Source organism: Solanum tuberosum, unplaced genomic scaffold, assembly GCF_000226075.1.
Source record: "Solanum tuberosum cultivar DM 1-3 516 R44 unplaced genomic scaffold, SolTub_3.0 scf00384, whole genome shotgun sequence".
In the NCBI taxonomy this organism is placed as follows: Eukaryota; Viridiplantae; Streptophyta; class Magnoliopsida; order Solanales; family Solanaceae; genus Solanum; species Solanum tuberosum.
Genome location: NW_006239308.1, coordinates 140,519 through 153,354, shown reverse-complemented (window position 1 = coordinate 153,354; position 12,836 = coordinate 140,519). Strand labels below are relative to the sequence as shown.

General features: G+C 32.7%; 1 protein-coding gene across 1 annotated transcript in view; it reads right to left on the bottom strand.

Annotated features, from left to right (window-relative positions):
- Nucleotides 1-5,419: 5,419 nt before the first annotated feature.
- The window catches only part of LOC102581596 (pyruvate kinase isozyme A, chloroplastic), a 15,129-nt gene continuing 7,712 nt past the window's right edge, over nucleotides 5,420-12,836 (bottom strand). Inside the window, exons 4-6 of the mRNA XM_006362093.2 lie at nucleotides 10,431-10,552; nucleotides 9,828-10,306; nucleotides 5,420-6,165 (exon numbers count right to left, since the gene is read on the bottom strand). Of these exons, the coding sequence (XP_006362155.1) occupies nucleotides 5,864-6,165; nucleotides 9,828-10,306; nucleotides 10,431-10,552 (903 nt within the window). The 3' untranslated portion in view covers nucleotides 5,420-5,863. The remainder of the gene's footprint in view (nucleotides 6,166-9,827; nucleotides 10,307-10,430; nucleotides 10,553-12,836) is intronic.

Genomic DNA, 12,836 nt, shown 5'->3' with positions numbered 1-12,836 from the left:
GATTCCAAAATATTAAATCTTGATTAACTATAGATAAAGGATGTCCCACATGAAATTAAGAACTTTTTTTGGTACTTACGCGTTGTAATTCACAATGTTTTCAAAGCTCGATTTATGATGAAGCGATAAATACTCTTTTATTTTTAATTAGGGATTTGATCAGATTCGAACCATGTTGGGTGTTAAAATCAGTGATGAAACTCCATTGTTAAGCTAAGTTGAGCTTCCATTGAAACCCTTGAGAGGAAGGATCTGGAAGAAGAATATTCTTTCTGTATTGAATTACTTGAAGAAGAAGAAAAATACATGTGTTTGTCTAGTATATATACACGTTTGAACTCCAACTAATTAACCAACTAGTATCAAGAAATAACAGAACTGCCATCCTAACTAACTAGTCGACTTAATTAACTGCTAAGCTGACTCACTAAACTAAAAGTTAAACTAATTAATCTCAACATTGGGTACGAAGTCGTTTTGGTTAAGAAGAGAGATTTTAAATTTAATCGAACCTGAATACAAGTATCAAAACACTGGATAAAAATAAAACAAAAAGATTTTTATCAAGCTCTCAAGAAAATTAAAATAATTCAAACTGTCTTTTTGCTGTCATTCTATATTTTTAAAAATTACCATATTTTTCTAATATGATACTAGTATTTTATTTTTCGATCCTATTATTAAAATAGAGAATTGAAGTGTATTTTTATATTCATTAGTGTGCCGTTACATGAAGGGGCAGAGGTAAATGGTTGCAAGGGAATTCAATCGAATTCCATTGGCTAAAACTTTGTAGGAAAAAACGAATTCTTTATAATTATATATTTACTTGAATCCTCTCAACTTTTTTAAAAAATGTTTATTAATTTTAACTTCGTCACGAACTATATGACATTAAATTTATTAAATTTCAAACTATAATAAGCTCAGTTGATTGATTATTTAAACTTTAACTTTTTTAGTGAGAGTTCGATTTCTCTGTTATAATTCTCTTTTTCTATCCAAAATTTTATAATTATTTTTTTAAGAAAAAAGTAATGAGTTGTAGGCATATCGATCTTGTATCCCTATATGGATAATTTTAAAAATTAAACTTTTATGTTATGTTTGTACCTAATGCAACAAAAGGAAGTGTAAATAAACTCAAGGGTGTGTACGTTCGGCACAGAGAAAAATGTTTTTCTTGGTAAATATAATAATCTAGACAAATACGATAAATATAGAAGAGAAGGAGGTGGGGTTGGGGTTAATTAGGGGGTGAGGTGGGGGAGGAGGGTATGGGCGGAGTCAGGGAAGACAATCAACATGAGATGTTTTTTATGAATATTTTTTCTACTTTCATTAGGAAAATCGTGTTATTGCCTATATGAAAAACTTGTTTTCTTAAAAAAGAAATGAAAGATTTTGAAAGCAAACGTAGCCTTTCACCTCTTTTAACTCGATAATTAATTTAGAGAAAAGAGAAATTATAACAAAGCTTTCATAGGTAAACCCAGCGAAAAAATCATTATCAAAACCTACTAAGCAGAATAACTCGTAAACTTGTTTAAACACCGGGGGAGTTGCGCAATTAAAATGATAATTTTTCTTTTTATTTTGCATTGAGATATTTTGGAGCAATTGCATTGTGAGGAATTTTTTTTTTACATAAAAGAAATCAAAGTGGGCATGTTCTTATGTTGTTGGAAAGAAATAAGAAAATAGGGTATCAATTATTTCACAAGAAAAATAATGATTTTTTTTTAAAGTGAGAAAGTGACTGATGAAGACATGAATTTTTTTTTCCTGATAATAAAAAAAGCTACTATGTAAGATGCAAGACATTGTTTTTTTGTTTATTTCTGTTTATCAATACTATATACTTCTCATCACATTCATCATAGTTGTTTTTGGATTCTTGCTTTTGGTTTATTTTCTCTTCTTTGGCAAAAAAAAACACTAAAAATCATAATATCCTTAAAAAATAATAATATTTGTGACACTTATAAATCTTTAAATTTTTAAATCAGGTTGCAAAGCTCAAAATATATTGATTAAATCGTTGATTTATTTTATAGCATATTACTGTGATTTCTGATTATTTTTTTGCGTAACTCAATTATTTTACATGATGCTTGCTATCTCTCAACATTATCGAAAACTCTGTTAACCAAGGATTAAATTGATAGAAAGAGATCACTCGATGTCCAAAGTTTCATCTACTTCATTAATCGTTAGGCATGCTGATGTAAGTTGGTCTAATAATTAATTAGTGTAAAATCAAGCATTGTCTTAATTCAGTGTCGTTGAAAAAAGATATAAACATCTAAAAAAAAAATCACCTAAAATTATTGCAAATAACAATTTGGTTTACCTAAAGACATCTGAATTGTTTCTCTCCAATAGTTATAATTAATGAAAGAATTATTTGACTTTACAAATATTAATACCATCATATAAAATAAGATAACAATATTTCTAAATTCACCTTTTCTTTTTCTTTCAAGTTCATGTTACACTATTTTTATTCCTTTTCTTATAGCCTATAGGTATGACTTGGTCCATGATCACTAGAAAAGGGTCCTTATGAATGTTACTTGTGAAAATGTCGAGTTAATTACTCATATGATCACTTAATTAATATTAATTATTATTTTAAAAAAGTCATTTTCTTCTTAACATCAATAGATTAATAGAGAAAATAATTTTTTGAGATTTAAATTATTAATTGAATAATTATCTCAAAAATTGAAAAGTAAAAAACGTAGTAAAATTAAGTGATATGTGTCAAATAGAATTGTCATCAAATTGATGGTACTACACTAGTGTAGCAGGTGATGATAGTCTTTCAAGTCACATCAAAAATTTTAAAAATTATTTTATTTATTTTTTGTCATAAAAAAAAAAAAAAAACAAGTGAAGGGTCCCACTTTGCAATTATAAAACTTGATAGTTTTGTGGCCATGGTTGTGACTTGTGCACAAAAATAATAATAACTTGGTGGTTGGTTATGAATCATTTGCCCATTCAGCCTAATTCAATTATTATTATTTTCAGTAAAAAAAAACAAAAGAAAGAAAATAATTATATTCTGTATATCATTCAGGAATATACTTCCAATTGGCTAACTTCTTAAAAACACTCAATGTTTCCTTGTCTTGTACAAACCATATACAATTTACCACTATACTTTACATGTGAAAATAAATAAATAAGATCAATAAAGTATAGTCCATAGATAAATATCTTGACCTATTGAGATCTCAAATTTAGTTTCTAAGTTTTCCAATGAAGTATTACAATTAACAACACATAACCACAGAGGAATGTGGTGCAGCGTATGAGGTTGCTCTTTCCTTAATTAGAAGTTTCGAGTTTGTGCTTTGGGTATGATAGAATCTCTCCTCCGAATGGAGTCCTGCGCGGTGTGAATTCAATTAATGAGAAATTAAAAAAAAAAATAACACACCCGATATAATTTCACAAGTGAATCGGGAGAAGATAGAGAGATGCAAATCATATTTTCCTTTTTTATTTTCATTGATGTCCGATATTTATTTTGGGGCTCAGATTGATTTGAGATCACTTTGCGTAAGATTTACTAAAGTGAAAAATGCTCATTGTTATAATGTTTTATGTTCCCAAGATTTAAACCAAAGATAACTAATTAAGATGGGAGGAATCTTATCTAGCTCACGTGAATTCTTAGAGGTAATTCTTTTCTCTACTAATTTGAATCTATTTCGCCCCTTATTAGCCTTTTTGGTGCAATAAAAAAGGTAGTTAAATTAATCAGCTTTTTATCTATTTTGGATTCTAATCGTGTTAGGTACGAAGTCATTTTTACTAAAAGTGCTTTACCCTCAATATAAAATCTTTCCATATGAATTTAAATTTAATCGAACTTTCATAAAAAAAAAACTAAACATCATTTAAAATCAAACTCTCCATAGGGACAAGAATGACTTTCAACACAACAATAAAAAATAATAGACAACTAATAAATAGGATGATGACAACTCATTTAAAATTAAATGCCATCAATTTTTTAGATACCTTTCAGACATTTCAATTTTGGGGACAATTTTTTTACTATTTTAGAAGAACAAATCTGAACCTAGTATCTCAGATCTCTTATTCCTTCGTTCCACTCTTTATCATCCTTTTTTTAAAAAATAAAATAAAATAAATCAATACATTATCCCAAAAATTTAAAATTACCAAAACCCTATCCAGCTTAATATATAAAATAATAAACATATTCAATGTAATTATATAAATGGGGTCTAAAAAAAGTAGTGTATACTGCTAGGCAATTTTCAATAGATCCTCAACTCAACGACCTGTCTCAGTGTATAGTGATGCAAGAAATGAAATAAAATAAATGTAAAAAAGGAAAATCCTACAAATGATTGTTTTTCCTGTATCTACATCTTGCCAGCTATTTTTTCTTATTTTATATTTTATTTTCTATTTATTAAAATGCAATTTACCTGTCAATTAATGGTCCTTTTATTGTGGAGTCTTATCATATTCTATGTTTGTTTCAATTATATGCTTAATTATTGATTGTAGTAGCTTTGGAAACATTAATTGTCAAATAAATACCTAGAAACTACTAAAGAACCTTGAATTATTAGATAACCTCATACATGCACCACTCTATATTAATATTATTAAGCAATAAGATGATAAACTACTATATTTTATAATAAATCGACTAATAGTCCATGAAAAGTACTGAAATATTTTCAGTATGGTTATTAAGATAAATATATCTCAGTCTGAGGATTGAGATGGTTACCTTAGCTTTTTTCAGTTATGAAAAATAACAATGTCTAGACTAATTTATGCATACCTCGATTATTACACTCTTCACTTGACAAATACATGTTACCTTTCAGTAACACATAAACTCGAGACTGAATAATGCATGTTATCTTCCAGTAGCACATGTATCAAATAACTCGAGTCAATAATAGACATGATAATAATAATTCGAAGCCCAGCTACCGATCCAAGGGGAATCACTTGACATTTCTTATTTGAGCAATAGTGATATTTCTCCCCCAACTAATTCAATCTTCATCATCGGCAGAGGCAGATGGGAACAAGGAAATTCATCCGAACCCCCTACATCAAAAAAATTATATTGTATATTCAAAGTTTTTTGTTTTTTATGTATATATTAGATGTTGAATCCCCTTGACTTCTTCTCGTGAAGTAGTGAAAATCCCGACTCCACTACTGAACGTCATCCTGCTAGAAACAAAAGCTCCTTTGTCATACATGACTACTTTCAAATGCACCTTCTTCTCGAGAGGCCCAGTATTATATACACATACATTTAACCTAATTGTGAGGCTCATAATTTCCCATTGTACTGCTCTTTCTTTTGAAAAATAAAGACAGGCAATGTCCTCTCAATCAGACAATCAGATGAAAAATATTAATAGAGACAAATGTTATTAAATCCAAATCGATAGATAGTAAAAGCAAACCAATGGCAACACACTCATAGCAGTTGTAAGAACATAATTCATAATATTCGCGATTATTTCTAAGGGAAACTGACACATCTAACTCAAAATAACTCAAGTAGAGGCTACATCTTCGGAATCCTAGGAAAACAGGGGAGTACACAATCTACTTTGGTACCATGTTGCAACATATCCATGTTGACTACAAGTGCATGGCAATTCAGTAACATCAAATGTCGTCGAGATCCATCCACCTGAAATGGGGACACACTCGGGAAAGGATGAGGCTCATTGTTGTTTTCTCCCTAGCAGTACCAAATTGTTGAACTTTCTAATAGTTTAATATTGGCATATAATTGAAGTTGCCAAAGCTCAAAACTCAAGTACAGAACTAAGTTGTGCACTCATGGGACATTCATAACTTGAATGGACTGCAGCATATCGGAAACAGCAATGATGAGGTCACCTGACTTGATCATGCCCCGAGCTTTTAGTAGGGAGAAAGTTTTGTTTAGGTTGCTTTCCATATCATCAGAGTAATTCAAGCGGAAAGGCATTAGACCCCATTGCAGGTTCAAGCGTCTACGTACAGATGTTGCCGTTGTAAATGCAAATATTGGGCAATCAGGGCGGCAGCGTGACAAGAGAGATGCCATGTGCCCATTCTTGGTGTAAACAAAAAGAGCATCAACTTCCAAATTGTTAGCTGCAGAAGATCACAATGAAAATAATCACTAGACCAAATAGTAAGAGATTAGAAAACAGAATACCATGATCCAAATTAGGGTATGTTTCAACAAGTACCCTTATAAGTTATAAGCTCAGAACAAATGACTTGTGACTTGTCCCACAGAACCGAAATGTAAGACTTCAAGAAAAAATTAGACTTGGTTCCCCACATTCAAAAAAATAAAATTTATTTTGAGAAGCGCTTTCACTTTCAAATAACATTTGCTTCTTCCTGCTGGGAGGAAATGGAGGCTTGGCTTAGTTAATTTTTGCATCCTCCTCTTCCTCGTTCTGCATCTCTCTAAAGAGTTCTTTCATGAAGATGAACATTAAAAAGCTAATCCCATTCCGTAACCAAATAGTAGAAGGACCTTGTTCATTATTTAAGAACATCAAATTTAGATGATTACTAATCATATTGCTATTACTAAGGTTCAGGTTATTTCTTAGAAAAAAACATAAGAAACTTTGGGTTTATGTTAGGTCGCTGTCCAACCTAACTGGGCACCACCATTACTTTGGGAAAAGAAAGATATCCAAAGAAGGTATATTCACTAACTGAGCTTGGTCTTCTTTTAATGGAATCCATTTGCATTACTGGTATGAGGGCAAATTGGGTATCAACGGTAGTTTGGGAATGAAAAAGTATAAACATTAGTTTTGGGAAGAAAACGTTCCTGCACTAGCTGAATTAAGGTATATCTATACTGTTGTTCATTTGCATTACTTGGAATGAGGACAAAGAAAGTTCCACAAACAGTAAACAAGATAAGAAAATGTACACTGGCCAAAATGATAATTGAGCGTGATCAGTCCAAAGACTTTTCTCAACAATGAAAAAAAAAATCAGCAGCAGGAAAAAGCAGCTCATATGGATTGTCCAGAAGGCAATATCATGGAAGGCAATTACAAGAGAAGTGGAGAAGACTATGTTATTTTATTCAGAACTCCCTTCTTTTATAAACATGTGTAGTATTTAGCCAAAAAAAAAGAAAACATGTGTAGTATTTCAGGACTCGTAAGTTTAGATGAAATGTATTATTGAAGACACTCCTAAAGTGTATGATGACTATTAGGGTTGAAATGTGCTTTAGGTTTGATTCCCACTATCCATTTCATTAGTATTTTGGAAAAGGTAGTAAACATTTTCCCGTTGCTTGAATAAAAGTTTAGTTCTGAACTCAGAGATGACATGCTTGAATGAAAGACATAAAGAGAAATAGGCATCTATGGTTAGTTTTACTTTTACATACAGTCAACACTCAACCATATTCTTATACAATAAATAGCATAAAAAAAGTGTATTTATTATATATCATTTGTAAAAGTAAAAAAAAGATTCATCATATCTACTTATCATGTTTGTAGCATGACATGAAGGACTAAAGTGTAAAGGATTGTAAAATATCAGGAAACTAATAGTTTTGTGATCAAATAACATTCTGACAAATGATGATCAAACAAGTTCTCTAGCCTTCTGTCCTTATATTGACATATCAATGTTAGACACTCATGGATGACATGCACATTTGGTATATGCCCCCCTAAAAGTAGATTGCAGAACATACTAAATTGTATAAGACTCCCTAGTATACTGTATAAATATATTACTTGGGAAGAAGCTATATCCTTACTGCATTTGACCGATATCAAAAGACACACACAGTCAACATGACTTCTATATACAACATTAAGGTACAACAATTGTTTACATAGACATACTTTTGGAAGAATTTATATCCTTGTTATATTTGACATTTTAACAGACAACAAAAGAGGCACACAGCCAAATGACTTGATCATAAGGTGTATAATGAGTCTTTACCTAGAGAACCAAGGATACTCTCCCTCCCACCTCCCACCCCCAGTTCCAATTGTCCACACTCGTTTATCACTTATGTTCTCATCATAGAAGCAAATAGATAACTGCATATAGACAAAGATGCATAGCATGTGTGTGATAGCTAAAAGAGCTACTCTCTATGAGACGATAGAAATAATGTGTGAGTCCTTTTCCATTTGAACATTTTAAGGCATCTAGATCTGAACCATTTGTAGAATTGGAGTGTTTACATGAATAAACTGACTAGTTATGATATCCCAAAAATTAGCAGTCTAATGGTTACTTGAATAACTCAAGAAACTGTTCTTGTACATTTTCCATCTGCAGTTAAAATCTTCTGTAGTTCTCCTTTGTTGACTAAGCATTATCAAATGATCACCTATTTAGTGACAAAACAACCCTATTACTTTCATTTGCTTGTAGCTGCGAATTGGACTAACTTATGGTGGATAACAAAAATCCTCTTGCTGTCATCCTAAAAGAGCAACTAGAAGTTGACACAAGAACACAAGGAGGATGGAAGCGCACATACATGCATATACCAAGAGTAGCATGTTATGACATATAAGTTACTATTGCAGATTATGACAATCTGCAAAAGCTTAAAAATGGGCAAAACTCATCAAAAAGGGAATGGAATTTCCAGCTTGCACTTCAATTCATTTGAAAGTGTATATATAATATATGTGCATGCCTTATTAAAGCCAACATAAAAATGTTTATTCCCTTTTGAAGGCTTACTCAAAACGCATTATCGATATTGCATGAACATCTTGTTCATGAGAAAACTAACACTATAATTTGATGTGCCACATAAGAGAAGAATTGAACTAGACATCTCAGTCTCACCCTCGCAAAGCAATTCATAGTTGATCTAAGAATGTAAGATACACACATACAGATACACTAAGATAGTGTAAAACATTAAAGTCAGAAATGACGAATTCAAGAAGCTCACTCAAAATTGGGTGAAACTAAAGAAAACGGGAATGGGTTTTCCAGTTTTCACTTAATTGCATTTATACATGAATCCTTCTAATCTTTATAAAAAACATGTACAAGTCCATGTCTGTAATAAAAGCCAAAAAAAGAAGTGTTTACTCTATGTTCATGCAGCCAGAAAATTCATGTTCAAAGTCATAAGATGGTATATCAATTCTGAAATGTATCCAAATGCTACATTTTTCAGAGAAAAGTTAACATGCTGCAAGTATGAGTTCCATTAACTATACACTTTTCAGCATTCCCTACATAGAACCATAAATAGAACTTAATTGTTGTTTTATCCGGATTTAGCAATAATGCATTAAATAACAGGGATATCCTGTCTCAGCAAAATGCATGGTATAATAGCTGCGGATCAGAACCAATATTTCTTAGATTTATGATAGCTCATCACTTTGACATGATTATGAGGATTTTACTATTTCCACTTTTAATTGTTTTTAATGACGTAGAAAATTGAACAGATTTAACCCAGAAAAATTCCTCATAGCACGCAAATTTCAGATAATACTCTTAGTTTTTCAGGTTTATATCTTGCTAGTTTATAAGCTAAAAACATGCCCAGTTTCCTTAGGTTATTTACTAACTTTAGAAAATATTGGGCAAGTGCTAAAAGAGCTTTACATGCAGAATGTCAAAGTTCACAATTTTGCTATTTCACCATTTACTTGTCCAGTCCACAGACCACACAACAACAACAGAGACAAAGTAGTTTTACATCTGCAGGCTATAAAACAAATAAAAAGCAATAAAAATCAAATCAATCAGTATTCAAAAAGATAGAATTTTACCCATCTTGGCGGCAGAGTTGCAAATCTCTTCTGAAATACTATCAGAAAATGAAGATGCTATGGATGGCAATTCAATAACTTCACGGCGTTTCTGTTCTCTCCACCTTCTTTCAATTCTCAAGCTAACAGTTCTTAGGACAGTCAATGCCTTCTCAGGAAACTGTCCCATGGCCGACTCACCAGAAAGCATCAAAGCATCCCCCCGTTGCCTAACTGCTTCGGAAACATCAGCAACTTCAGCTCTAGTTGGAATAGGGTATTCAATCATAGATTCCAGCAACTGGGAAGCTACTATGACAGGCCTATTCAGCTGCCTGCATAGCTGAACAATCTTTTGCTGCTCTGATGGAACCTGTTCTAATGGAATTTGAGCACCAAGATCTCCTCTTGCCACCATAGCACCATCTGATGCCTGAATTATTTCTTCTAGGTTCCTCAACGAGTCAATGCTCTCTATCTTTGCAATTACAGCAATATCACTGCGCAGCACATCAAACCAGATAAATGAATAATTTGATTGCTGAGAATCAACTTCTTAAATATATTCGGAAGTAAAGGTGTGTTCTGCTAAATGCAGCTTTACTTGCTAAAAAAGGCTCTTACCCATCCCGGGCCCTGGCTTTAATGTAGCTCTTAAGATGCTTAATGACTTCAGCAGACTTGACAAATGATACAGCAATAAAATCTACACCCTCGGCAATCCCGAAGTCAATGTCTAGCCAATCCTGCAGCAGTGAAATACTTGAAACAGTGACCATCTAAATATACTAAATTTCAGCAGTAGAAAAAATTAAGGGTGTGTAATAGGGGTGCGCATCGGTCGGTTCGGTTCGGTTTTAGGTGTTATTGGTTCGGTTTATCGGTTTTCGGTTTGTAAATACGTCAAACCGATAACCAAACCAATAACATATTTCTTATCGGTTTTTGGTTAATCGGTTTATGGTACTTAACGGTTCGGTTTTCGGTTTAACCAATAAGAAAATACTCATATATATTATATACACGATAAGAAAATTTTCAAATAAACCATATGATTTTTCCAGCATTTGGCATGAAAGTAATAATCATAAAAGTAACAATCATTTTTCTTGCAAGTTTAGACACTAGACACATTCAAAGGAAAAAGTGTGAAAGTAACAATCGTTTAATCATTAACAATAAGACTAGTAAATTTAGTATAGTCTTATTGGGTTATCGGTTTAACCATTAACAAAAATTATAAAACCGGAAACCGAACCAATAACCCAATAAAAAATTTTGCAAAACCGTTTAAAAACCGTTAGCCCAATAACCCAATATCAATAAACCAATAGTGTTTTTTTCGGTTCGGTTTATTGGTTAAATCGGTTTTTGCACACCCCTAGTGTGTAAGCAACTGTCTGCCTGGATCCTGCAAAAATTTAGTGGAAGTAGAACGCCAGGTATATCCTAATAGCTGTAGTACTAAGTTAGAATTGACTATACACACTCTTTGTGAAACATAAATGTTGCAGTATCAACAGTTAAGTCCTTAGATCAAGGCTACAAGAGTTCTTAGTTCCCTTTAAAGTGAGAATCTGGAAATTTTAGCTGATATAAAAGGTACTGTTTGATAATGGTGGTGACTGGGCCACAACTTCGCATCCCTCAACTATTTCACTGGGTACCTGCTACCTCCACCTATACAGGTATACCGCGTAACTTAGCCAACCAAAGCTTATCATTTGGTATTCTTTTTGGACTTTGTCCTTTTTGTGGCAGTTTGTCACCTATATTGGCATGCCTCTTTTATTCGATCTTTTGCAATCTTGAATTAAGATTTGTTGGTCGTCTTAATTATGCAACTTGTTCATATTAAGTATGAATTAGAAATTTATTTTTAATATGGTTCTTAGTTCTGTTGATATTGGGTTGCTACCCTACTTGATTTAGGCTTCAATCCATCTTGATATTTGATTACGCTTGATGTGATGATGTGAACAGATGTGGGGGGGAATTTATTATTTGACAAACTTCCTTGAAATAATTTTATGAGCTTTCTTGACACTTGAGCCTTTCTATATTGATATTGATATTTGGAAACACTTTAAGATTTGATATTTAATACTTTTTATATATTATTTGTTTACTTTTTCTTTTTTTTTGACAAAGGTAACAGTTTTGTGTATTAATCTTCAACACTAAAGGCTGGGATCCCAAATTTACATCATGGAGCTACATACAGTTGCGAGTACTCAAAACAAAACAAAACTAGAACCTACTTCAACTTACAAAGAACCTAGGATATCTATAACAACTATAGGATCATCTACATACTCCAAACTGCACCAATAGCAAAAAGTGATTATGCAATTCATTTTGATCCTGTGTAAGGGACTACTAATACTCTCAAAGCATCTCATATTTCTTTCCTTCCATATGGTCCACCAAATCACTGCTGGGACAATTCTCCATCTGCTTTGGTCTGTACTGCCACTGCCTTCAGTGTTCCAGCTTTCTATAGCCTGACTTGCCCTTTGTGGCATGGTCCAGTTTGTGCCCCTGAAGCTAGTAAATAAGTGCCACAATTGTCTGACCACCTTGCAATGAAGAAACAGATGGTTGATTGTCTCTGCCTGTAGCTCACAAAAAAAACATCTAGGACACATATGTATTCCCCTCTTCATTAGATTCTCCTGTGTTAGTACCGCCTCTTTAACTATCAACCAAGTAAAGACTGCCACCTTATATGGAATTTTGACTTTCCAGATAAGCTTCCAAGGCAAAAATCTGAGTTGAGTCCCCATTTGATTCAGGTTCTTGTAGGCAGAGCTAACTGTGAAGATACCTTTGCTGTGATGAATCCACGTAAGAGTGTCTTCTCCCTCTTTCAATCCTCCAAAATGGTCCAGGGTGCCATAAAATTCAGCTAGTCTATCCACCTCCCAGTCTTGTATCATCCTTCTGTATGTTAAGTTCCATCCATGGATGGACCAAACTTCTTGCACAGTGGCCTCATGTTGCTGATTCAACAAGTAGATGTCTGGAAAG